The sequence below is a fragment of the Pteronotus mesoamericanus genome, unplaced genomic scaffold (genome assembly GCF_021234165.1).
Source record: "Pteronotus mesoamericanus isolate MK-2021 breed Mesoamerican mustached bat unplaced genomic scaffold, CSHL_Meso_final contig_25, whole genome shotgun sequence".
Taxonomy (NCBI): Eukaryota; Metazoa; Chordata; class Mammalia; order Chiroptera; family Mormoopidae; genus Pteronotus; species Pteronotus mesoamericanus.
The window spans coordinates 10420469-10446113 of NW_026555105.1; the positions used below are offsets into that span (position 1 = coordinate 10420469).

Consider the following 25645-nt stretch of genomic DNA (forward strand, 5'->3'; position numbering starts at 1 on the left):
TAAATAAGTTCTGGGGATCTAATGTATAGCATGATGGTTATAACAAACAACACTATATCAAATACTTCAAAGTTGTTGAGAACAGATTTTAAAAGCTATCACCACACACACACACATCCACTCACAAAGCTAACTGTGTGAGGGAATGGAGGTATTAACTCACCTTACTATGGTGGGCCTAGCCATTGTTAATATAACGAGAATGGTTTGCATGACATCAACATAGCCTGGCAGCCAAGGAGAATGGACTGGAATGCACATGTATAAACAATGACGACTTCTCTGTACTAGTCAGTGGTGGTGGTAGATGCCATTGAGTAAGCATGTGTACTGTGTGGCCATTGCATTCAAAATGACTGAGCAAGAAGAGGCTGAATCTGCGTCATATTTTGTGTTAAGCTTGAACATTCCTCTGTGGAAACTATTTGGATGATTCGGAAGGCCGCAGCTGTGGGCAACTGGTGATCGGCAGCTTCATAACAAAAACATAGCCACTCATGCATCATGTCTCGTGCAGTTTTTTGGCCAAAAATCAAATCGCCCAGGTCACTCAGCCCCACTACAGCCCAGATTTGGTGCCCAGTGACTTCTGGCTTTTCCCAGAATTAAAATCACCTTTGAAAGGAAAGAGATTTCAGACCATCATTGAAATTCAGGAAAATATGACGGGGCAGCTGATGCAATCTGGAGAACTGTGTGAGGTCCCAAGGTGCCTACTCTGAAGGGGACTGAGGCGCCATTGTCCTATGTACAATGTTTCTTGAATCTTGTATCTTCTTCAATAAATGTCTCTATTTTTTATATTACATGGCTGGATACCTTCTGGACAGACCTCATATACATTTATCAAATCACCATGTTGCACACCTTATAAACTTACATGTGTCATATGTCAGTGCTGTCTCAATAAACCCGAAAAAAAAAAAAGGGCTGTTTTCAAGGAAATACACAAGGTGAGCCTGAGCATCTCATACCAGAAAGCAAGGAAACTATCAAAAACTGCTGGAGAGTATAGACCTCAATAAACCAGACTGGAAAACAAAAACAAAAACAAAACTCCTGGGGTCATATCCAGATGGGGGAGAATCTGAACAAAAAAAATGTAAGAACTGCAAGAACCAAAATGCAGCCGTGGCCAGTGTGGCTCAGTTGGTTGGAGCATCATTCCATAACCTGAAGGTTGCAGATCTGATTCCTAGTCATGGCACATGCCTAGGTTGCAGCTTCGGTCCCCAGTCAGGGTGCGTATGAGAGGCAATCGATTGATGCTTCTCGCCCTCTCTCTCCCTTCTTTCCCCTCTCTCTAAAATCAGTAAGCATGTCCTCAGGGGAGAATTAAAAAAAAAAAAGAATCGAAGTGCATCAAATATTTTAAAATCCATTAATTCATAATGATACAAACAAAATCGGTGGTTATCTTTGGAGGATGCTAGGGAACCAACTATTTTGAAAACTGGTACATAAAGGGGAACAATTAAGTATATATTCTGTTTTTCCTAAATAAATTTTATATGATATATACATAATTAGTGTAGTGCTTCACTATAGAGTACTTCAATTGGTAAAGGGAGAAGGAATGACTCATACATCGTCATTCTGTAACATCTAACCAAATAATGCACCTAGGCAATGACCCTCGGTGGCTGACAACAGAAAGAGATGAGAATTCATCCAGATACTGTAAAACTCCTGATGCAAGCACATATACCACCTATGAAATATCCCTGCCAAAAAGAGTCGAACCTGAGTCTGATCAAGCTTCCAAATCAGCAACTCTCAAAGCATGGCCTGTGAACCCCTGGGAAATCCCTGATGCCCTCTTACAGGAGCTGTGAGATCCAACTATTTTCATATCAATACTTGGACATTATTTGCCTTTTCTATTGTGCTGACATTTGTACTGATGGCACAAAAGCAATGGGGGGGAACACTGCTAACCCCTTGGAAAAAAAGAAGAAGAAAAACAAACTGCTAGCCCCTTAGTATGAATCAGGAAGTGGCACCAAATTGTACTAGCAGTGGTACTAGTAGCTACTTCATTCTTCACAACCACAGGCTCCATTAAAAAAAAAAGTAACAAAAAAATTCCCTTAGGGATGTCTTTGATGAATTAGTAAAAGGTATTAATTCTATTCAAGTTCAGCCTTTGAGTATATGCCTTTTCAAGAGTATCTGTGATGAAGTGGAAGGCTGTATGAAGTGCTTCTGCTGCAAACCGAAGTACGATGGCTGTCTGCGGCACCGCGCTGTGCACATGAGCGGAAGGCTAAACGCGCTGCTTTTCGCATGGAACACCATTTTTACTTGAAAGGATGACTAACAAACAGAGGTTAGTCAGACTTGAGTCCTGGCAGGCATTTTGACAAAAATGAGTTGAGGCTGTCACTTCAAGAAAAACAAGAGTATTGCCAGTGATGAAATTCAAACTTTCAAACCAGAACGAGAGTTTTGGAATTGTACCACGATGAGCTTGACAGCTTCACTCGCTTAGAAATTTTTCTGATGTGACTGTTGGTAACTTCAAGGAATGTGATTGCTTTTAATATTGTATAATGAACTATGCCAACATTTGGAAGATCTACGATCTCGTATGTTTTCCAAATAACCAATGCACGATATTACAAAATCATGTGTGAATGAAAGTTCAAGCAAAGTGCAAGGCATGTAAATCAAAACCATAAAGAGATACCACTTCACACCAGTCAGAATGGCTAGTATCATAAAAATCAACAAGTAACAAGTTTTGGTGAGGGTGTGAAGAAAAGGGACTCTTTGTGCACTGTCGGTGGAACTGCAAGTTGCTGCAGCCACTGTAGCAAACAGTATGAAGATCCCTGGGAAAATTAAAAATAGATAAACCACATACAACACAGGCATTCCACTTCTGGATATTTAGCTGAAGAAAACGAAAACACAAATTCAAAAAGATACATGGACACCTATGTTCATTGCAGCATTAGTTACAATAGCCAATATACAGAAGCAACCTAGGAATCCACTGATAGATGAATGGATAAAGAAGATGCTGTATGTATGTATATGTACACACACCCACAGTAAGATATCACACAGCAACAAAAAAGAATAAAACCTTGCCATTTGCAACAACATAGATGGATCTAGAAAGTATTACGCTAAGTGAAATAAGGTCAGGCAGAGAAAGACAAATAGTGTGTGTTTCACTTATATGTGAGAAATCTAAAACAAAACAAATGAACAAACAAAACAAAACAAAACAAAAACAGGCTCAGAAGCACAGACCGAAGGGATGGCTACCAGAATGGAGGGAGTAGGGGGATGAGCGAAAAAGATGAAGGGACATAGTTAAGACTATGGTGATGGTGTTGCGCGGGGACAATTACTAGAATTAGTGGGGGGATCGCATTTTAAGGTGTAGAAATGTCAAATCGCTATACTGTACGCATGAAAATAATATAAGGTAATATTGTATACCAACTATATGCCTTTAGGAAGCCGGCAGCTGTTAAGTTTCAGGGTAGCCTCAAAGAAGAGCATCTACAATGATCTGAAAAGGCTATTAAAACACGTCTCTCTTATTCAACTACATTTCTGAGGTCAGACTTTCTCCATATCTTCAACCAAAATGTGTTACAACAGACTAAATGAAAAATAGGAGGTATGACCATGTGTTAAACACTACAAATATTTTTAAAAATGTAAATAATGCCATTCTTCTCACTTTCTATTTTGTTTCAGGAAATATGGTTATTTTTTTATTTAAGTTCTTGATATTAACATGTAATGGGTTTATTTTTTTTTTAATGAATTAATAAAATTTTAAACATTTCTCAGTTTTCATTCTGAATCCACTAAATAGCAACAGATACAACCCCAACACACAAAAGTTGCTAGGGTCCTCAATAATGTTTTAAAAGTCTGAAGAGGTCCTGAGAACTCCTATTCTAGATCAAAATGCCAGTCTACAAGAAATTCAAAAAACATACTTAACAGGCCACTTAGACACAATTAGCAAGAGCGTGGGAAACTGTATGGGATAACGATTGTGTGTGCAGGGCATTAAGGGGGGAGGATCTACAAATTAAAAGGAATTTAGGATATCTATCAAACAACTGTAATGTGTGAATTTTACTTGGGACCTAATTCAAACAAACTAGGCTGGCCTGTTAGCTCAGTTGGGTAGAGCATCGTGCTAATTCAAACAAACTGTAAAGCAAACAAACAAACAAACAAACAAACACCCCCCCCCCCAAAATACTCCACGAAGTATTAGATGATTGGAAAAAAACTGAACACTGACATGGCAGATATAGTATGGCATTAAAAAAATCATTATTAATTTGTAAAGGTATGATAAAGATTTTGTGGTTATGTTTTTAAAATGGATCTTAACAGATACATATGAAAATACTTAAAAATATGCCTGGGATTTTCTTCAGAATAATCAAGTGGTGGGAATATTAGAAGTGGAGGATTAGTCATGACTTGATGATTGTTACAGTTGAATAATGGAAACTTTATTAGAGTCTATCTTACCAATGGAGACTGCGGTATCTAAGGATATACACTAATTTTTTAAATTTCATTTTGAAACAATTGGGCCATAAATTCACAGACAGAATTTCTGGGAGTATTTCTTTTGTTTTTACAAACTGGCAGATAAAGTTTCAAGTTATAGATACCTGGGTTCCCACAAAACATCAAGCTGTATCCTTAAGAGTATTAATTTAAACACATGTAAATAAAGCATCTCTGCTACCATAGCAACAATGATTTTAAATTATAAATAAGGTCATAATAATTCTCACCTCCCATCAAATCTCTAATTTCTAAAGTGTAGAGCCAAAAGTGAAAAGTACAACCAAAGAAAAAAATAAGTAACTAATTATGTCCGAATAATTCAGCAAAGCTTTTCCATACAAACCCAAAGAACTCTCTACTTCACAATCATATTTGGAGCCCTGATCTAGGAAACAGTGATTAAGATAAAGTTACATAAAATCAGAGACTATCACCCTCCTGGGGAAAAATTCAGGGCTAAAATTTATCCTTCCTCACCACAAAAAGCTATGAATGGCTTATAACTTTGTAAGTACCCAGGGAGTCCAATCAATCAAACAATTTTGTTCAGGTTATGTACTTATATCAACTTAACTTCGAATTAATGGTTTAATGGTTTTATATCCTGATGGACCCATTATCACACAACTTCAGAGAGATATTAGGTTATTAGCTCTTTGGGCTACATTAGAATTCTATTTTTAGTTTCTCTGATTCGCCAGGGAAAAATCTAAAAAGAGTACTGCGTGTTTCCAGCAAAAATAAGGGCACACTGGGCACACCCCTCCCTTCACCCAAAGAGCTCACACACCCATCCAAACTGTACGTTCCAGACACATTTCTCAGTACGTCCCTGCCAGCCGCATGCCCCAGTGCCTCATGGGTGCGCTGCCCTCTCGGCCAGAATGCCCTTCCTCCGGCTCTAGTTTGAGAATTCCTACTCATCTTTCAAAATACCCTTCCAATGAGACTTCCTGATGCCTTCCCTGGGGTTCTTCTGGGCTCCTACAGCACTTTTTTTATGCACTTTATAAAGAGGGTTTACCAAAATGGCCCAGAAAGAGGCCATAACAGTGTGTAGGTGGTTAAGATGGGCTCTGGAGCCAACTGCTTTGGTGCAAATCCCTGATGTGCCACTTACTTTCTGTATAACCTAATCAATTATTTAGCCCTTTTAACCCTGTTTTCTCATCCATAAAATGACAATAATAACATTACCTACCTCATGGGATGATGGCAAGGATTGAGCTAATATACATAACGGACTTAGACCAATGCCACATAGTGTATTCTCAATAAATGTAAGCTATTAATATTAGCACAATGCATCAACATTATTTGATCATCTTTTCTGCTACACTATGAACTCTCTCAGGGCAGTAACTGCACGTGTTGAATTAATTCAGAGACAATGTCTGATTATAACTGAAAATAGTGTACTGACTTTAAATCAGACAATGGCGAGGTGTTAGGAATACAAAGATGAGTCTAAGGAAGTTGCAGCTATCAAGGATCTTGCAGTGTTACCTGTTCACACCAAGCACACATAGAGGACTTCAATGAACAGACTGAACGAGTGTGTGGGGGCCAGCTACTATCAACTCTTTTTATAGAATAAGTCCTAAGAAATCTGGAAACAGCTTCATTTGAATAAATAGGAAACTTACTCCAAAACCTAAGGATATCAAGAGCTAATAACTAACAATACTTGCAAAGTTAGTAACACTGAAAAGGACTGTTCATCTAGATCTGTGGATGCTCTGGTCAACACCAGACTAAAACTGGGACAATCTAAGTAGAAGTTTTAAAAACTGGTTTTTTTTTTTAAATTTAAGCAAGTAATACATTAATATAGTCACATATTCTCTCTGTAAAAACAGATAAAACTAAAGTTCCTCTCCTCAAAGGTAATGAGTCTTAAGTAATTTTATATTCTCTAAGCTCACCAAAATAGCTCAGTTGGGAGAGTGTTAGACTGAAGTAATTTTATATTCTCTTTTTTTAATCTATGCAGTTACATGTGTGGCTACATATAGAAATATGTAGCTTGGTTTGTGGCTTTTCAAAAATTTACACAAAGGGAATCACACTGTCTGCATTTTTTTGTATTTCATCACTATTATATAATAAATTCTTATATACACACGGGTATGTTTCTCAACTCTATGTTTTGTACCATTGGTCTATATTGTATTTTTGTGCCAATATCACAATGCTTTCACTATTATGGTTTTATACATTTTTAAATTTCATATAGATAGATAGATAGATAGATATAGATATAGATTACAGAGAGAGGGAAAGAGAGAGAAACATCGATGTGAAACATTGACTGGTTGCCTCCCATGTGCGCCCCCAACCGGGGACCAATTCTGTAACCTAGGTATGGGCCCTGTCGAGAATCGAACCTGTGACCTTTCAGCGCACCAGATGACACTTCAACCAACCAAGCCACACTGGCTGGGCAGTTTTGTTAAGTTTTGACATCTGGAAATAAGTCCAAACCCATTGTTCTTCTTGTTCAGAAATATCTTGGATATTTTTAAGCATTTATACTTCTATATAGGAAGTAATCATGTCACAATGTTTAAACATCTATTTACCTAGGTTTTCAAATGTGATGATACAAAATTATAAATAATAACATTCTGTTATCATTCTAACATTCTTCTATCTCTGATAACAACACCCTCTCCTTCTTTCCTCTAGAAGAGTTTATTAGTATCTTCTATATTAAGGTGATCAAATCTACCAAATGTCAGGTCCTTTGAAAAAAACAAACTTTTGGTTTCATTGATCAGCTTTTTTGTTTTCTATTTCACTAAATCCTGCTTTTATCTTAATCCTACTTTTATCTCAATTACAATTTTTCTTGTGTTCTAAAAATAAAGTATGTTTAAGGCTGTAAATCTTCTGAGTACCATTTTTGCTGCATCCTACAAGTCTGAATTATAGGGATCAGGATTTTATAGTTTTACAATTCACTTCTAAATAGTTTTAAAATTTCTATTTTGATTTTATCCTTAAAGCAACAAGTATTTAGAGACCTACTTACAGATATTTAGATGGATAAAGTGGCTTTGGCTACTTCATTATTGTTAATTTCTCATTTCATTGTATAACTGTCAGTGAATGTGGCCTGTATGATTTCTGCGCTGAGATTTCTTTTCAAGAACCTTAAGACATAGTCAGATTTTGACATGTTCCACATGTTTTAAAATATTCATGGATATTTGAAAAGTGTTCCCATTTCTGTTTTCAATCAACCTTGTTAATTATATTAGTCCTGTTTTTTTCTACTTGAAAGTTCACTTTTTGAGAATGTTTAAGTCTTCAACTATGAGTTTTCTCATTGCTATTTCTTTTTATTTCTATCAGTTTTTGGATAAAAACTTGATCAACTACACCTTTTAGCAATATATATCTCTTTCCCATACAACATTTTTTTATTGGATTCTATTTTATTTGATATTAATGTTGTTTCACCTTTTTTTAAGTATTTGCCTAGCGTATCTTTTTCCATTCCTCTGTTGTTAAGTATTCAGTGATATTTTACTCTCTTATGAACCGTATTTAGCTGGATTTGGACGGCTCTTTTTACCCCGAGTCTCTGTCTTTCAGCAGGAGACTCTAGTGTCCCCACATGTATCGTGATTGCTGATGCATCTGCATTTGAACTGCTCTCCTGCGTGGTACTCTGCTCCAGCCACAGGGACTTCGTTCCTTCCTTACATACACCCACCATGTCCTGCTTCAGAGCCAGGGTACTTGTTGGACCCTCCACCTTCCTCCCACGGCTTTGCTTCCCCTCTTTTTCAGGTCGTAGCTGAATGTGCTATCCCTCTCCATGGCCTCCCCTCACAGTGTCTCTTTACTGCGCTTTTTTTCTTTAACTTACTATTACCCGAACTGATGTATGGCCTGACTCAATGTCTGCCTCCCTCACCACACTTAAGCCCCAGGAGAGCACGAACCTTGTTTGTCTTGTTCATCACTCTCGGCACCCAGCCACCTGAGACTAAAATCGTACAGTGTGTTTTTGGAAGATACATGAGTCAAAGTGGATTCAAGTTTATAGCTTTTTGTGGCTTTATAAATGGCAGAATGGGAGGGTCTGAATTCTCACAAAAGTAGCATTCATTTCCAAGAATGCAATCTGTTTATAGAATATGAAATACCAATTTTAGAAAATATTTTATATTCAAGAACCTCTTTTTACATTTAATCACTATAAATATTAAACATTAAAGGCAGTCTATGTTACATTTTCAACTTGGCAAGTGAGGCAATTCAGTTTTAGAAATGCAACAAGTATTGAGTTTCGAATGAAAATATAAAGATTTCTGTCAGCATTACATCCTGCATTCCTGATTAAATTACTCCCTATTTGCCATTTTGGGCAAAAAGTTCATTTCAAAATAGCAATTGCCTTCACAGGAAGAAAGAGAATATCTTTCCCATAATTAAATACTGCCTGTCAGGAAATCAGAAAGTCTCTATAAGAGACTGCTGAGGGAAACATGTCAGCTATTCTGACACACACCCTTCTTTGAACTTCGTGAGATTATTCAGAATACTTTCTTCGCTCAGTGGACTGGCTCTTTCTTTGCCAGATGTCACTTACAAATGTACATTTTCCTTAGCTGATACCTCCAATAAGAGTACAGGAGACTCACAAGGGGAGTAAAAAGAAAACTTAAAAATTGTGCAACGTTAATAAAATATAAATACATCCTTATCTCTGGATTTCTATAGCATCTAACTGAAAAGAAAGAAGAAATCTACATGAATTTAGTGGGTTAGAATCATCATAAAGAGGTTAAAACAGATTATTGAGCATTACCTCTCTCCAGAGATCCTGATTTGCTATGTTGGGGGTACAGCCTGTGAACTTCCTTACGTCATGGCTTTAAGTTGCTATCCTCTCTCTGCCTTTTCCCCTCCCTTACCCCTCCCCTACCTCCCTCTCTCTCTTTACCCCACTATCCCACCCGTCTCCCTTTCCCGTTTTATATTTTCCACCACTATCTGACACACTAAATATTTTATTCCTTATTTCCCATCTTCTAGAATGAAACCTCCATGAGAGATGGATTTTTGGCTGTTCTATTCATTACTATATTCCTAGAAGTGTCAAGCTCACATGGTACTCAGAAAATGAAGAAATAAATGAGTGAACAAATAGGTAAGTAACGACAGATGATGATGTATATATGATGAATATATGAATGAATGAACGAACGGATGCTAAAACAAATTAAACTTGGGTTCTTATATGGGTTCAGTGCCTAATTAGTTAAATAACTCCAGGTGAGTTATTTTGGTCCTCAAAAGATCTTTATCATTAACTGTAATACTATGACATTCCTGCCACTCTACAAAGTAGAGATTATGTTATGGAAGAATGACATCATTTCCTCTGCGCCAGTCGGTGGGGGTAGTGGAAAGTCAGGGTTAGAAAGCCTCTCAGAATCCAAACGTAACACCTGAACTAAGCTCTTATAATCAACAATAAGAAGAAGAAGACAGAGTTTAAAATGTAAAATTTTTTAAAAGAATTTAAAAATTAAATATTCTTAAAGAGAAAATTCTTTTCTAAAAATAAGCAGAAAAGGAACGCACACTCCTTAGCTTCCTTTTTCTTTCCAAATTTTTTATTGCCTCTACTCATTAAATTTCTGTGAACATTAACAAGTGTCTGTGGCTGAGAGAGAATGTTCCACAGCAGAGAGGAAAAAATACACCCAGTTTTTCATAAGAAACTGTGGAACAACTAAATATCCATCCTTGGCAAAATTCAGAATAATCCTCTCAGAGACCCTAAAATTAGGATAATGACTAGCAAAACAACAAAGACTACAAAACAGCATTAACTACCCTCCGGCCTAATTCTAAAATAAAAACTCACGGTCTCAAACAAACTATTAAAGAAAGCACATTTTCAGTTGATGACTGAATATTTCTTTTTCCATTAACAATTTCAAACTCTACAAAAGAAAAATGGCAAGTGAATAAAGGATTTTTAAAGTGAAAAAGATGCCATCCATTGGGAGAACCAGAACTGCTCAAGTGTCAGTCAAAATGCTGTGTCAAACTCAGGAGGCCCTCAGTCTGGGAGTGGCTTCTCGGGCGGGAGTGGGGTTTAGGGAAGACTGGAACCGATGGGAAAATGCTCAGGCGTTTCAGTGAAATGACAGAATTGGATGTGTGATATTTCAAATAGCTTTCTCAGCAGACACAGCCATTTACTTCCAGCACTACTTACAAACTCATAGTCTCCATCCTGGGGCACTTTCCAATCTGCAGAGTTTTTCAGTGGGCCCGGAACACTCTTGCCAAAGCTGTTGATCTGATTCTCCTTTTCTTTTTGTTCAAAGTACTCAAGGAAAGATGGTTTTGCAGGCTGCATGGTCTCATCCCTTCCTGAAAACCAAGAAAAATAAAAGGTGAAATACAACGTCTTTGATTTCAGATAAGTTTAAAGAATAGATCTCCATCCACATGCTCCTGGATCCATGGTTTTTTATTGGATAAAGACTTCTTAAAAAATCTATGAAGACTATAGGGAAATGTACAAATGTTCACTGAAAATATTTCTCATACAATTTCAGGCTATTGATAGTCCCCCCCTAAAACACATGCAAAGGTTTCCTCAGGGACGCTTTTTCTAGGTGGAAAGACTATGGTGATACAATGACTCTGAGTAAGCTGCAGATAATATTTTTTGGGTCTGGTCTATAGCAAATAGTTCCTATAATATTAGACTGAAAATAGAAGAGCAAGCAAAATAGTTATTAATCATCTACACATACAATATTCTCTATAGTCATTGCAGGAGGAAAAGGGATAATGATTCAGTATGGTGACTTCCCTTGATAATCTCAATTGGATTAATGAGAAAAAGATGCATAAAAAAGAAAATATAAGTAAATCAAATCTATTCCATGAAATAATATATAGCTTTGTTTTTTAAGAGTTTAATTTTTTTATTTAACTTTTATTTTTTTCATTACTATTTAGTCCCCTTATACCCCCCTCCTCCCAGCACTCACCACACGGCTGTCCGTGTCCACGAGTCCTTTTTCCTCTGTACTCAATCCCTCCACCCTCTAACCTCCCCCACCCCCACTAGCTGTCATCCTGCGCTCCATCTATGAGTCTGTTCCCATTTTTCTCGTTAGTTCAGTTTGTTCATTAGATTCCACATATGAGTGAAATCATATGGTATGTATCTTTCTCTAACTGGCTTATTTCACTTAGCATAGTGGTCTCCAGGTCCATCCATAATGTCACAATGTTCTGTTTTGTTTTCTTTTTATGGCCGAGTAGTATTCCACTGGGTAAATGTCCCATAGTTGTTTTATCCACTCATCTACTGATGGGCCCTTGGGCTGCTCCCGTATCTTGGCGATTGTAAGTAACGCCGCGATGAATACAGCAGTGCTTATGTTCTTTCCACCTAGTGTTTTGGGTTCCTTCAGATATCTTCCCAGAAGTGGGATCACTGGTTCAAAAGGCAGATCCATCTTTAATTTTTTGAGGTTATATCCATACTGCTTTCCACAGTGGCTGAAATGTTATATAACTTTAAAATACCATTTACATCACAGCCAGTCCTTGCAGCTGACTAGCCTGGGTAAATCCCTCCCATTGATCTGCCAACAGCAACCAAGGCTTGACCACAAGAGCAGGGTGTACTCAGCCCACATGAAGGGCACACCACAGCTTGGGCGATAGGGGAGGCTGTGCGCTGGACCCTACAGGACATCTACTACATTAGGTCACACTACCAAGACATGGAGTCATAGCAGCTCTACCCAATACGTAGAAACAAACACAGGGAGGCTGCCAAAATGAGGAGACAAGGAAACATGGCCCAACAGGACAAACCAAAACTCTAGAAAAAGAACTAAACAAAATGGAGATAAGCAATCTATCAGATGCAGAGTTCAAAACACTGGTTACAAGGATGCTCAAAGAACTTAGTGAGGACTTCAACAGCATAAAAAAGATCCAGCCAGAAACAAAGGATGCACTAACTGAAGTAAAGAACAATTTATAGAGAAACAACAGTACGGTGGATGAAGTCAAGAATCAAATCAATGACTTGGAACATAGGATGCAAAAAACAACCAATCAGAACAAGAGAAAAAAAAAAGGAAAAACTAATACAAAATAATATTGAATGTAAACTGTAATTGAAAAAGAAAATTTTAAAAAGCTATTACCTTGGTTTCATCCTATTTCTGAGCATGGTTCTGTGATATCCAAATAACATTCTAATACATTCGCATTAACTTAAAAAAGATGAAGGAGAAAGAGGAGAAGATGTAGAAGGGTCTAGCAGATAAAGAACAGCAAGTGTTTCTCTCCTGGCACCTCTGTTCCCTGCCATCTAATTTCCTGACCTTGCCTAGTCCAGTTTCAAGCCAGCAACCTGACTGCCTCTCAGACATTTGTCATCTTACTATCTCCGTTGCTAAATTTAACAGCAGCCAATCTCAGATTTGCCCACTTCCAGATGTTGCCAATAGCTTACTTCACTGTTTGTTGCCTCCTTACTTATCAGGAATCAAACACAATATTTGCTAAGACCAGTCAATGACTGTGTGATGAGTATTTTGTTTTGTTTGTGCTAGATATGATGTTAAGTGCTTTTCACGCTTACTGCTTAATTTTTAAGTTAAACTTAAGTTATTATTTCATAATATAGTTCTGAAGGAACTACAACAAAATAAAACTTGTAAAAATGGGGGTGTTTGGGACTTGTTGACAAATCAGTCAGCTAAGTCCTTCCGGTAAGCCCCCTTCTCAGCAGAAAGCCTCCACAGAAGCCTCCACATAGACAAGGAGTGTTTAGAGAGCCTCCCTGAGCCAAGCAACTGCTGACATGTGAGGAATGCAGTGCACTTTTAGACAAAATACTAGACACCTTGATCAGCTGAACAGAATAGCGAGTCTGGAAACAATACAGAAAGCCCAAATGGCTATCCAAACAACTGGATGGCTATTCGGAAAAAGATTAAATTGGATCCACACCTCATACCTTAAACTAGGAAAACTCCAAAAGGAGAAGAGCTCTAATTGTAAAAATGGAAACCATAAGTACTGGAAGAAAGCATGTGTGAATACATTTAAAACCTGGGTGTGGAAAAGGCTTTTTCTAACTATGGCAAAAACCCAGATGCAATAAAAAATGGAGAGATGAAAACCTTTTGTGTGAAGAAAACATCATAAATTTTTAAAAATTAATAAGCACACATACACTACAAGCCAAAACATATGGTAAACTGGAAGAAAACATTTACCACAAACACCATAATTTTTTTAAAGAATTTTCTTCTTAAAACAATTTTAAGAGCTCTTTATATATTAGGCAGATAAGTTCCTAAAATACATAAAGAATTTTGAAAATCAAGAAAGACCTAAAGAAAAAAAAAAAGGGGCTAAAGACACGAAAAGACAGTATGTACACAAAGATATCCAATTAGCCCTTAAACATCAAAAAAAAATGCTTAGGTTCACTTGTAATAAGAGAAGCAAATCAAAACTACTTAGAGGTACAACTACTTACATTTCAGATTGGCAAAAACTCAACAGCTTGACAACTCTCTATTTGTTGGTAAGGGTGTGGGGACATGTACTTTCCTATGCTGTTGGAGTGCAAAAGAGTGCAAGGCCTACAGAGGAGACCTGGCAATACCCAAATATCAAAATATGAAACAGGGGAAGGTACAGACAGATCCTGTGGTGTTATATTTGAACTGCAAGTATTAACATGTACTCATCATTTATTTAAAAAAATATATTGAGCTTTTTTCATTAAAGGCTTTGAAGGAACAACACCCTGTTACCAATGAGCACACCGAAGGCTTAGATCTGGGTTTCTAAATACCATTCCCCACTCAAAGGAACTAAGGCTTCTTAAGAGAAGGAGCTAATTCCAAGTCTAGGGCAAGAGAAGTACAAAGTGGGCCTGGACATCTTTTTGTGTCAAAAAAACAACAACAACAAACAAACCACAAGGCAATACTCAAAACCTGATGGGGACATAGCAACAGGATAGAGGAGCCACCTTGAAGGGCTTCATTGGTAAATTTTGGGACACTTTGAGCATCAAAAATAGTACACTGAATAAAAAGAATCCAAGAGCTCAGAGAAATAATTTGAAAGTGAAGAAGGTTGGGGAGAGAAGGGAAAAGCTCTTCTTTAGAAAAATCACCACTTGAAAATTGTATAATGGTAACAAAAGAGAATATCCTCTTTCTTAGGAAATACACAGAGTATCTCCTTTCTTAGAAAATACATTCTTAATGTTTGAGAGTAAGTTGCATATAAGTTGCATATATCATACACCTACCTCTCCTCATTACTTCTGTCCTTTAATGTCTGTTTATCCATCCATCATTAAATATGCACAGAATAATGACTGATATGAGTTCATCAATAAAAATGACAACTTCTGGATAGAAATGACAGGTAATTTAAAATATGTTCCCCTATGGAATTCTTACAAAAACCATAAAGACATTTTTTAAAGAAAGCACCATATCTAACAATACAAATTGCATAATTAGTACTATATACTTCTGTGATGCTTCATTAATTCCTTTCAGAGGTCACACTGGTGGATTTTAGAAATTCAGATCTTTAAACGAGGGATGAAACACTGAAGATAACTTTTCTGTGGCCTAATTCTAAAACACAGCATATAATTCAAAGGAATATCTGTTAAGCTGGAGTGTAATCATTTGTTTCATTTCTATCATTGTTTACATGAGAAAATGGGAACATTTGCTCCCTTCCCATTTGAGTTCTCTTATTTAATGACAATAGCCTCTCCCAACTCAATTAAAGACTTCTAATATTTTTGGAGTTAAATCACCAACTATTTGTCTTTTTTCAACTGTGTGCTTCACCGATTGATTAAGTTTATATGAGGGAGATATTACTCCAGCTGTGACCAACATATCTTTAAAAACACTAGTCAAATTATACTACCTGTTCTCAGTCTGATTTTTATAGGCAGATAATAATTCTCGGTAAACAGATCTACATTACTATCATAATTACTGTTTGTAAAAGTGGACACAGTAATTTCTTTCTGGTATCTTCGCCCGTTGCTAGTGCTCTCCCACCATGACTCTGGGCCTAGCCACGGGACTTGCTTTGGCCATTGAGACAACAGCAACTATCTGAAAAGTGCTTCTGTGTCCTACTATCATGCAAATAAACCTGGGTGAGCCTGCAAGATGCTGAAACAGGCGTAGAGAGAGGCCTGAGCCAACAGGCTGTCTGAGAGGAGGCCTTCGGAAGTCAGCCAGCCGCAGCAGCTGTGCACCAGCTGCCCACGAAGTTTTGAGGGAGTGCAGCAAAAACCAACGGATGGTGTCCATCTTTCCCTCATTCACACACACCACTCCGTCTACAAGAAGAGTTGCAGTCTTTGGGAACCCAAGCTCAAATTCAACTTATATTTACTGGATACCTTCTAAGTTTGTAGTTTTTTACTAGGTACTTTCATATGATGTTCTCATCCCAACTTCATGACCACCATGTAAGTAAGTACGAGGGAAGAAAATGTTTTACTTGTTAGGCGCCTACCAAGTGCTAGACAATGTACTATTTCATTTCGTGCTCAAGTCTTTTGAGGCATGTATTATTATTTCCACCTTATAGGGGAGAAATTTGCCTAAGATCTCACGGTTAGTTACCATCAAGGATAGAACATGAACCCTCACCATTAGGCTTTAAGTCTGGTTCGCTGCATCTCATATTGCAAATTCTCTAAAAACAAAATGAAAATTCTTCACGTCAAAACTGCCATTAACGTGAGTGCAGAAAGAGCAGGGGAATGGAATTTTCCCAGTAACCTTATCCTTGAACTTTTCTTTCAGCACTTTCGAGCTTGATGATCAAGTGTGCTGGACAACAGCCTGTCAGTACGAAAAGCGTAAGAGAACCGTTCCAAGCTGATTAAAGGCAATGGTCCCCAGGGCTTGAGCTGCCTGCTGGGCTTTTTGTTCCAATGCGAGCTAGGGCCTTTTTCAAGTGTATCCCAAGAAATGAAGATGTTCAGTTGAATGATAATACCAGAAACCTGAGGCCACAGGGAGAGCAGAAAAGTCAAACTTTGAAAACAGCTGTGTCTTGCTCTGATTCTTTTATCTGATGGAGAAAATGCATGAATTCCTCTACCAGGGACTGGCCCATTTTTCTTTGTAAGCAGCATCTGGCAAGCTAAATGGACAATCTGTCTAAGTCCATAGACAATGGGGTAAATTCACAGGCAACTGTAACATCTAGTTATTTTCCTTTGAAAAATGCTAGGTAAAAGCAGAAGGACCCAAATGTCCATCAACTGATGAATAAATAAATAAACAAAATGTGGTGTATGCACACAGTAGAATTATCATTCAGCAATAAAATAGAATGAAATAGTGATTCATGGTACAACATGGATGAATGTCAAAAACATTATGCTAAGTGAAAGAATCCAGTCATAAAAGACCACGTATTCTATGACTGTTTCTATGAAATGTTCAGAATAAGCCAATCTATAGAGACAGGTTAGTGGTTGCCTGGGGCTATGGGGTTGGGGTGAGTAGGTGGGAAGGCGAATGACTGCTAAAGGGTATGAAGTTTCTTTTGGGAGTGATCAAAATGTTCTGAAATTAGATTGTAAGCAAAACAGGGTTTTGTTTTGAAATTTCTTGTGAATCACACAATGGAATATTATTCAGCCACAAAAAGGAATGCTGTACTGATACATTCTACAAAACAGATAAACCTTGTAAACATTAAACTTAAAGAAGACAGACACAAAGGCCGTATTTTCTATGGTCCCATTTATATAAAATGTCCAGAATAGGCAAACCCCAAAAGACAGAAAGGAGATTAATGGTTGCCTGAGGACAGGGGAGCAGGGAGTGAGAAGTGACTGCTGACGGGGCTGTGGTTTCTTTTGGGGGGGATGAAAATGTCTGGGATTCCACAGTGGCTATGGTTGCGCAACCTTGTTAATACACTGAAGCCCACAGAATTGCAACTTAAAATTGGTAAGTTTTATATGTGGATTATGTCTCAGTTTTAAAAATAATAAATTTAAAAAAACTAGATTATGGTGACGGTTGTGCAACTCTATAAATATACTAAAAAACCACTGAATTGCACACTTTTTTATTTTTTTGCATTTCAGTACCTTTATTGAAATGCATATCCCTTAGTACCAAAACAAACTCAAAATTAACACAGATGAAATAAAAAGACAGAAACATATCAGCCTTTTGAAAAAACTGAAAAGCTATCTACAAAACACTGTTTACAAAAGTATAAGATATACTGTGGTTCTTTGGTTTATTTTACATAATATGATGTCAAAATTGGGTACAGTCACCCTGGATGGACTCAGGTTATGCACTGTACTGAGCATTTGTAACACTTTTAACACTGTGTATCTCCTTATATTCACTGATTTAAGAGAAAATCCTGAACACTACCTCAGCAACCTCATGATTATGAAAATGCATGTTTACTTAAGACTTTCTGTGGGCACAGTAGGGGAAATTAGTGAAAGTATATTCTCTTCATTTTAAACAAAATTCTAACTTAGAAGCAATGGCAGTTTTATAAAAAAACAATCCTCAGTAAAAACTTCTGGAGTATTAAATCACTGAATTGCACCCTTAAAATGAGTGAGTTATATGGTATGCAAAATATGTATCAATAACTCACTTTAAAAAAACAGCAGGACCTCGCTCCTCTACTACTACTTTTATTTCTGGCTTAATATGAGCTATAACATAATGCCAAGGTCATCAAAACTGGGAAGGAGCTTGACCAAAGTCCAAAGCCCATTTTCTCCTTTGGAATAACCATCTATTAGACATTAAACTTTATGCCCTTCCATTTTAAACATTCATTTTTAAGACTGTCACTAAGTAAACCACAGTGGTTAACCTACTCTCTCCTTAATCTCTACAGTAGTAACTCTTTTCTACCTTAATAGTAATTCTGTTTAAACTAGAAAACTGGACAGAGCCTGCATTTTCTTCTCAGTTTCACACATGAATATTTGCAAGTGAAAAACCTGAGTAATCCCTCAAAACTTCTTTTCTTCCTTGGAATAATATGCCTTATCATAAGATTGCTTTTTTGTTTTTACTGTTTTTCCATATAACATTTATTATGTGCATGTGGGTTTCAGTTTTGTTTTTGTTACTGGGAACCTACATGTATTAACTCATTTAATTAGACAAGTTATTATTCAAGTTTCTCTGTGTGTGGCCATGCTGTTCCTTTCAATGTTCCTTGAAACCACTAAGAATTACTGGAATCGTAAGTTATAAAATTCTCTGGAGCCTACATGGAATAACTAGTTAACCAGTTTTGGTAAATGCCTCTCTGTAAATTGACTTGACTTCTAGGCAACAGTGCTCCAGTTCAAGTTTACTGAGCTGTCACATAAGTATTCAGAGAGGTCTAAATCCAAGTTCCAAATGGTTACTACCTAGAAGAACAGAGGCAGCACATCCAAAAAGATGAAAAAGGCTGACACGAGTGAATAATCCATACCTTTGTTATTTCGACAATTTCTTAACTGGTCTCACCTTTTCTTGTCTTTTCAAACTCCAAATCATCCAACTGACTCTTCTAAAAAGAAACTCTTTGTTATATCACTTTTCTGATAAAAATGTCTTTACACTACACGATTAACAACAGAATAAAGTTCGAATTCCTTACTTTGACATTCAATGTTCTCCAATAGCCGGTGAACACCCAATCAGTCAAACAGAATAATCCATGTTTTTTCTACCTTTCTGACATTGTACCTGCCTGGAATATCCTTCCCTAGCCTTTCTGTATTTCCAAGTCTGTGTGGTCCTTCTTACGAATCCTTTAACACTTTTCTATACTACTTCCCCAGCATCTGGCCGGGAGTAGACTACCTTCACCTGTGGAGGTCCTACAGCCTTAACTGAGGCATGCCATCAGCCAACACCGCTATCTGAAGCACCCAGGTGATTTTTCATCCATACAACAAATCAGAAAGAACAGGTATGTACAGCAGCACTCCATAAATATTAGATAATGGTCATAACAACTGTCATTTCCCTTTTTAACTTACAAATTCCTAGTAAACACTGAAAGTCTCAGTTGACTTTTGTACAGTTACACAGTAATGACACATAACGACTATCCAATAAATACTTCGTGGTTGGAATGAAATAATTACATTCAACAAATACTATTTCAAGTGGTATTTTTCAGAACACTTGAGAGAATCAACTACTTTCTGTTTATAGACCCATTTAAATTTATCAAAGTGCATCTCCGTTTCTAGCTGCACAAGACAAGTAAGCAGGTCAAAACAGCTCACAGGGGTGTCCAACCTTTTGGCGTCTCCGGGCCACACTGGAAGAACAGTTGTCTTGGGCCACACATTAAATACACAAACACTAATGAAAACTCATGAGCCAAAAAAAGGTTTTAAGTAAATTTACGATTTTGTGTTGGGCCGCCTTCATAGCCATCCTGCGCTGCACACGGCCCACGGGCCGCAGGCTGGACCCCCCTGAGAGCAACGGAGAAGTTTATTTCCCTGACTGGCCGAAACGGGTTTATCTGCCTCTGAGGCCTAAGAGCCAAAGTTTACCCTCTGGGGCTCATTTTCCTTTGCTCCTCATGACTCTCATACTGCTGCCCCCTCGTGGCTCGCCTTTACTAGCTGAACTGTGATGGAGCCCATTATCGTCCCCAAAATACAGGTCTTGAGCCTTTCACCCAAGTTACACGGAGATCTGGTACTTTCATATCCTAGCATGTGGTCTGGCAGGGCGTTCTGAATGAATTTTCAGGCACCAAGAGTCTGAGCTTTTTGGCTCATCCCGAAAGAATCAAGAATGTTAATGGTTTCCAAAGATAAAAGTGGGCCCAACATCTGGACACAATTAGAAAAACTGGGCAAAAATTAGGAGCTGGTCCCCACTCTGGCACCATGACCCTGAACTATTTATGCAACTGTGAGAAAAGTCTAAGGACCAAGATGCCTGCTCTTCTATTGTAAATCTCGCCCAGGAGGGAGCTTTTGATCAATGCCCACGAACCACAGTGACTCTCTTTCAGGAATGGAAAAAATTCCAGTCAGTAATACATTCCACGGTATTAAGATAAGGGTTTGAAACTACAAAGGAAGGCTCCTGTGGATCCAAAGTCTAGCCTTCTTTAAAATCTACCATCTTGTATTTTGAGCTATTTAACAGATTCTCAGAACATCTATCATCTCACTTATGAGGAATTTGAAACACGTGTGCGCGCACACAATCTCTCTCTCTCTCTCGCCCTCTCTTTCCTCAGCACATTTTTAAAAACATTACTAAAACGGACAAGTGAATTTCTTTTAGATCAAACATTTCATGCCATGTTCAGACACAGAGGTGGCACTAAGAAAACATCACTAATACCAAGAGCAGAAACTAATCGCCTAACTAGCAAGAGAAAAGGAATCAGGGTGCTGAAAAGTAGCCCTGGTTCCAGGAAATTTTAGGCCCAACGAAAACGCCACTGCTCACTAAGTATTTTACATAGATCACGTCGTATCATCTTCACAACCCTACAAAGTAGGGTCTTTTATGCTCCATTTTTTTAGAATAGAAAACTTGAGGCTCAAGAAAGGAAATAACCTGCCCAATCTGACTCGGTCCATAAGACTCTGAGCCAAGTTTCAAACCAAATTACTGATTCCACAAATTACTGTTCTTTCCACTACTCCTTTTTCTTTCTCTTGCTCTTATTCAGAGATACAATTCTAACAAAACTAGAGTTTTAAGTTTTAGCTTTGGTAGGTGTAACTAACTACACTATCTGGAACTCTCATATGATGCTGACTGTGAGTGGCAAGGATACAGGAGCACTTAATATTCTCTGATGATGGTTTCAAACATTCTGGAGATCAGAAACTGGACAGTAAGCCTATTGTGGTAAAAGAAGTGTTAAAATACCTGCAGGCCTTTATGTTCTATTTACTGTCCTTGCAAATGCTATCATCTGAGTCTGAGAGAATGAGACAGATAACACACAAGGGAGGCAATGTTATAACGATCCCCTTCAAACAACTGCAGGTGGAGAGAAACTAGGCTGTGAGTCAAGAATGTCCATCTTACGCAGCTCCGAAATTAGTATCTGATGGATGGTGGTGAAATAAAATTACTTCAACAAGAGCCCTGACTTTGGTTTTAACATGAGGAAACTCCCAGCAACAATAGGTGTCTTCATGAGACTTAGGACTTTCTGGGGAACTATCAATAGAGAACGTTTTTACCTTGTAATACCATCGCAGTAATTTACCTAAAACACGCTTCTGAGTTACCCTAACTTAATTATGCCGCTATGCTTCCAAACGCTATTTCAAGGAGATTAATGCAGAAATGGCCCTAGAATAAAAATGAGAAATTCAGGAACGGAGTGCAGGTTTTAAAGTGAAACCGTCTACTCACTCTTTGAGTTCACTGAAAGGCTTTGAGTCAGTGGAAACCACCTTGAAATTCAGTTACCCAAGCTCTGCCACTCCTTGGCCTCACAGGCCTGGAGATAAGGAGGGGAGCTGACCTTTATGCATCTCTTGGGAATGCGGGAAGGACAGGAAAGCCATGACATCACGTGGCCCACGGGCTCTGAGAGGGAGAACTACATGTCAAATCTTTAGTAGATGGGGTCCATATTATTTGAAGCGGACCATCCTTTGGCCTGTCATTTCCTCATTTGTGGCCACAGCGTTTAACTGCTAAACTAGAAATTTATGCAAATCAGGCTATCTCAGTTGCTCCAAGTTTTTTTGTTATCACTGCCTCTGAAAAAAATCCTCTGTTTTTGCTTTCAAATAGACTTTATACATACAGTGTTATTAAAGCATACGCTTTTTAACCAAGTAAATATAATATGCTTTATTTACCACAATTTTTTTTAATGTTTTGAAAGCTTGGATTCCTTCTATACTTCTTGTATACAAGTAGAAGTTCTCATTTTAGCTCCTAAATATTAATGTCCTATTTGATAATGATCAATAAAACAGAGGAGAAATTCTTTTAAAACCATTTTTCTGCATATTAAGACATGCCAACAAAACCCATATATACTTTAATATAAAATGCACAGGAATCAATAGCTACAAAACTTCCTTATTTTCACAGCACTAATGGTATTCAGTGCCCCAAATACTACTTTGAATGACATACAGTAATACTAATTAACACTTTTCTAAACCTCTGTGATATGCTTGATTTTCTGAAGCACATATCCCTCAATATTAATGACAAGAATAATACCCGAATCAGTTAGTAAAAACCAACAACCTCAAGATGTCATTTTATTAGGAAACTTTTAAGTGAAACTCTCAATTTATATGCTATCCCAAGTTAGCTTCTTAAGACATAGTTCTAAAAACTGAAGCCATGGATTGAAAATCGTTTAATGTGTTATGTTGACATAAGTCCATATGTACAAACACCTGCAATGTTACAATTCACCCTGACTTCTCAAATGTTAACAATTTACTGTATTTGCTTTATCCTGCCATCAGACTGGCTAGCTAGCTTATGAAACCTGTCTGTTTATCATCACACTGTGAATCTTGATAATACAAAATACCAGCATCAGAAACAAAACTACTGACATAGTAGGACACAAATGTCTCAAGAAAATACCAAGAAGATATCATACAGACCATATTCTTTAACCACAATTCTCTGAAATTGAAATAGAAAAATAAGTGGTTTTTAATAAGCACTTCTGAATAATTCATGGGTTAAAAAAGAAATATGTAAAAAAATGCAATGCACCATAAGTTGGGGAAAAGATTTATAATGTATCATCTACAAAACTTTCAGGATATAGCCAAAACAGAACTTAGAGAAAAAATGACAATGTGAACTGAATACATTAGTAAGAAGGAAAATTAAATACTTCAGTGTTCAACTCAAAAAACAATAAAATTTAACACCAACTCAGATTAAAAAATGAAATCTTTTAAACTAGAAATAATAAGAGCATCTTCACCTGCTAATGGTTATGTACACCAAATCCAACTGCAAAAAATCAGACTTAAGGTAAAAACATTAGAAGAATTTTCTTTAAAGTGAGGAATGCCCACCATCTCCACTATTATTTAAAACCATATTGGAGGTGTGGTAAGGCTGAAAAATATATAAGTATAAAGATTGAAAGGAAAATCTAAGATTATAATTCACAGACAATAAGATTGTCTTCATTAAAAAAAAAAACAACACACACACACACACACACACACACACAAAACTCCAGAAAACCTACAACAAATAAAACAATCCAAAATAAAGCAATTCAACAAAAAGATCTAAAAGATTTTGTGGATAAAATTACAAAGTTATCTAAGGATAGAAGAAATAAGCCAAACAGATGAAAAGATAAACCATGTTCATGAACAAAAAGGATTAACATCATAAAGATGGCAAGTCTACCTAATTAACCTATGTACTCAAAGCAATTCAGTCAAAATCCCAGTGCTATTTTATGAAATTTGATACACTGTGGCTAAAAATAATATGGAAGAATAATGATCTAAATTTCAAGTAGTAAAATGTGAGAAAGAAAGATTTATTTTAGATAAATGGTCAAAGAAGGCCTGAGAAGACAACAGAACCAAAAACCTGAATGGATGGAGAAAAGTCTTTCAGATAGAAAAAATAAAATTAGGTAACTATAGCTCATATTGTAGACAAAAATATATTCCTGACATATTAAATAAAGTCTTAATGTAAAGAGTAAAACTTTACAACTTAATAGAGAAAATAGACATCTGGTAGCAAAGAATTTCTTAGAGAAGGCACAAAAAGCATACTCTATAAGAAAATTCAGATAAATGTGACTTCATGAAAATGAAAGTTACTAAGACCCTGCAAAATTAAAAGTACAAGTCACAAGCTGAGAGAAAATATTTACAATACATATAACTGACAAAAATAAAGAACTACCACAAATCAGTAAAAAAAGGAAAAGCTTATTCCCAAAGAAAACATCAGACTCTTGTGGCAAAAGTCTATGCAAATACAGAGAATTAGATGGAAAACAAAGAGGCTAGGCAACAAAAGCTAGAAGTTGTTGTTATTAATATTTATTTTGATATACAAAATAACTTTCCCCAAGTCAGTTCTGCATAAGAATTTGAAGTTTCATTTTCAAAATTCATTCAATTACGTGGTTAGGGTCATTTTAGCTGATGACGGTTTAAAAATTATATGCATGGTACCGTGATGCAGAAAGAGCATATCAATTCTGGTTAAGAATTCTGAGAAATCTGTAAAGAGGGAGGAAGAGTTTAAACTATTTGACAGGGTTTGGCTGACCTCAGTCTTACTTGAACTTTGCCAAGTATGAGGTGTCAAAACTCCGGCCTAAATAAAATAAAGACATTGCCCTGGTGTTTCTGTGCTTACTTAAAATAGATTTAAGAATAAATATTGGTCCTGATCTTGAATAAATCCTACCACAAAAATGAGATTTGTGACACAAATGGGAACACAATTTTAACTCATAACTTATCACAGAGCTCCCTCTGCTGGCCAGAGGAAACACAATGATCCTAACACTGACCACCTCTCAAGTCACGTCAGGAACGTGTCCTTCTGATTTGGGGGGTTAAATAAAGTTTTTCTATAACTCTTATCAAAAAACCCACTTACATAAACAAATAGCAGAAACTTTCCAAAATCCCCAAACTGATATTTTATCCAGACATGTGTTTTCAAAGTAGTGTGGGCCACGGTTTAACTCTAATCTCCTCCCTCCAACTGCAATCTGTTTATTGTAGACTCAGATATTTACAACCAAAACATATTCCCTCATGTAACACCACCATTAGCTAATCGACAGAGGCAGACCCCCTTTGAAAATCATCCACCCATTGCTTCTGGAAATCCTGGGGAAACATGTAGGATAGCTAGTTATCCAAATAACCAGCAAGGAGAGCTATGTTCCTGTAGGCTGAGGCTTGCCAACGCAGGACCTGTAACGTGAGCCTTAGTCCTGGCTCTCAGCAACTTAATAAAGGGGCTCAGCTGAGAAGCAGTATAAT

At 37.1% G+C, this 25645-nt stretch overlaps 1 protein-coding gene across 1 annotated transcript in view; it reads right to left on the minus strand.

The window, feature by feature from the left end:
- Nucleotides 1-25645, minus strand: part of STK4 (serine/threonine kinase 4) — an 85307-nt gene that overhangs the window by 29571 nt on the left and 30091 nt on the right. The window contains exon 10 of the mRNA XM_054573697.1: nt 10805-10962. Within this exon, the coding sequence (XP_054429672.1) occupies nt 10805-10962 (158 nt within the window). The remainder of the gene's footprint in view (nt 1-10804; nt 10963-25645) is intronic.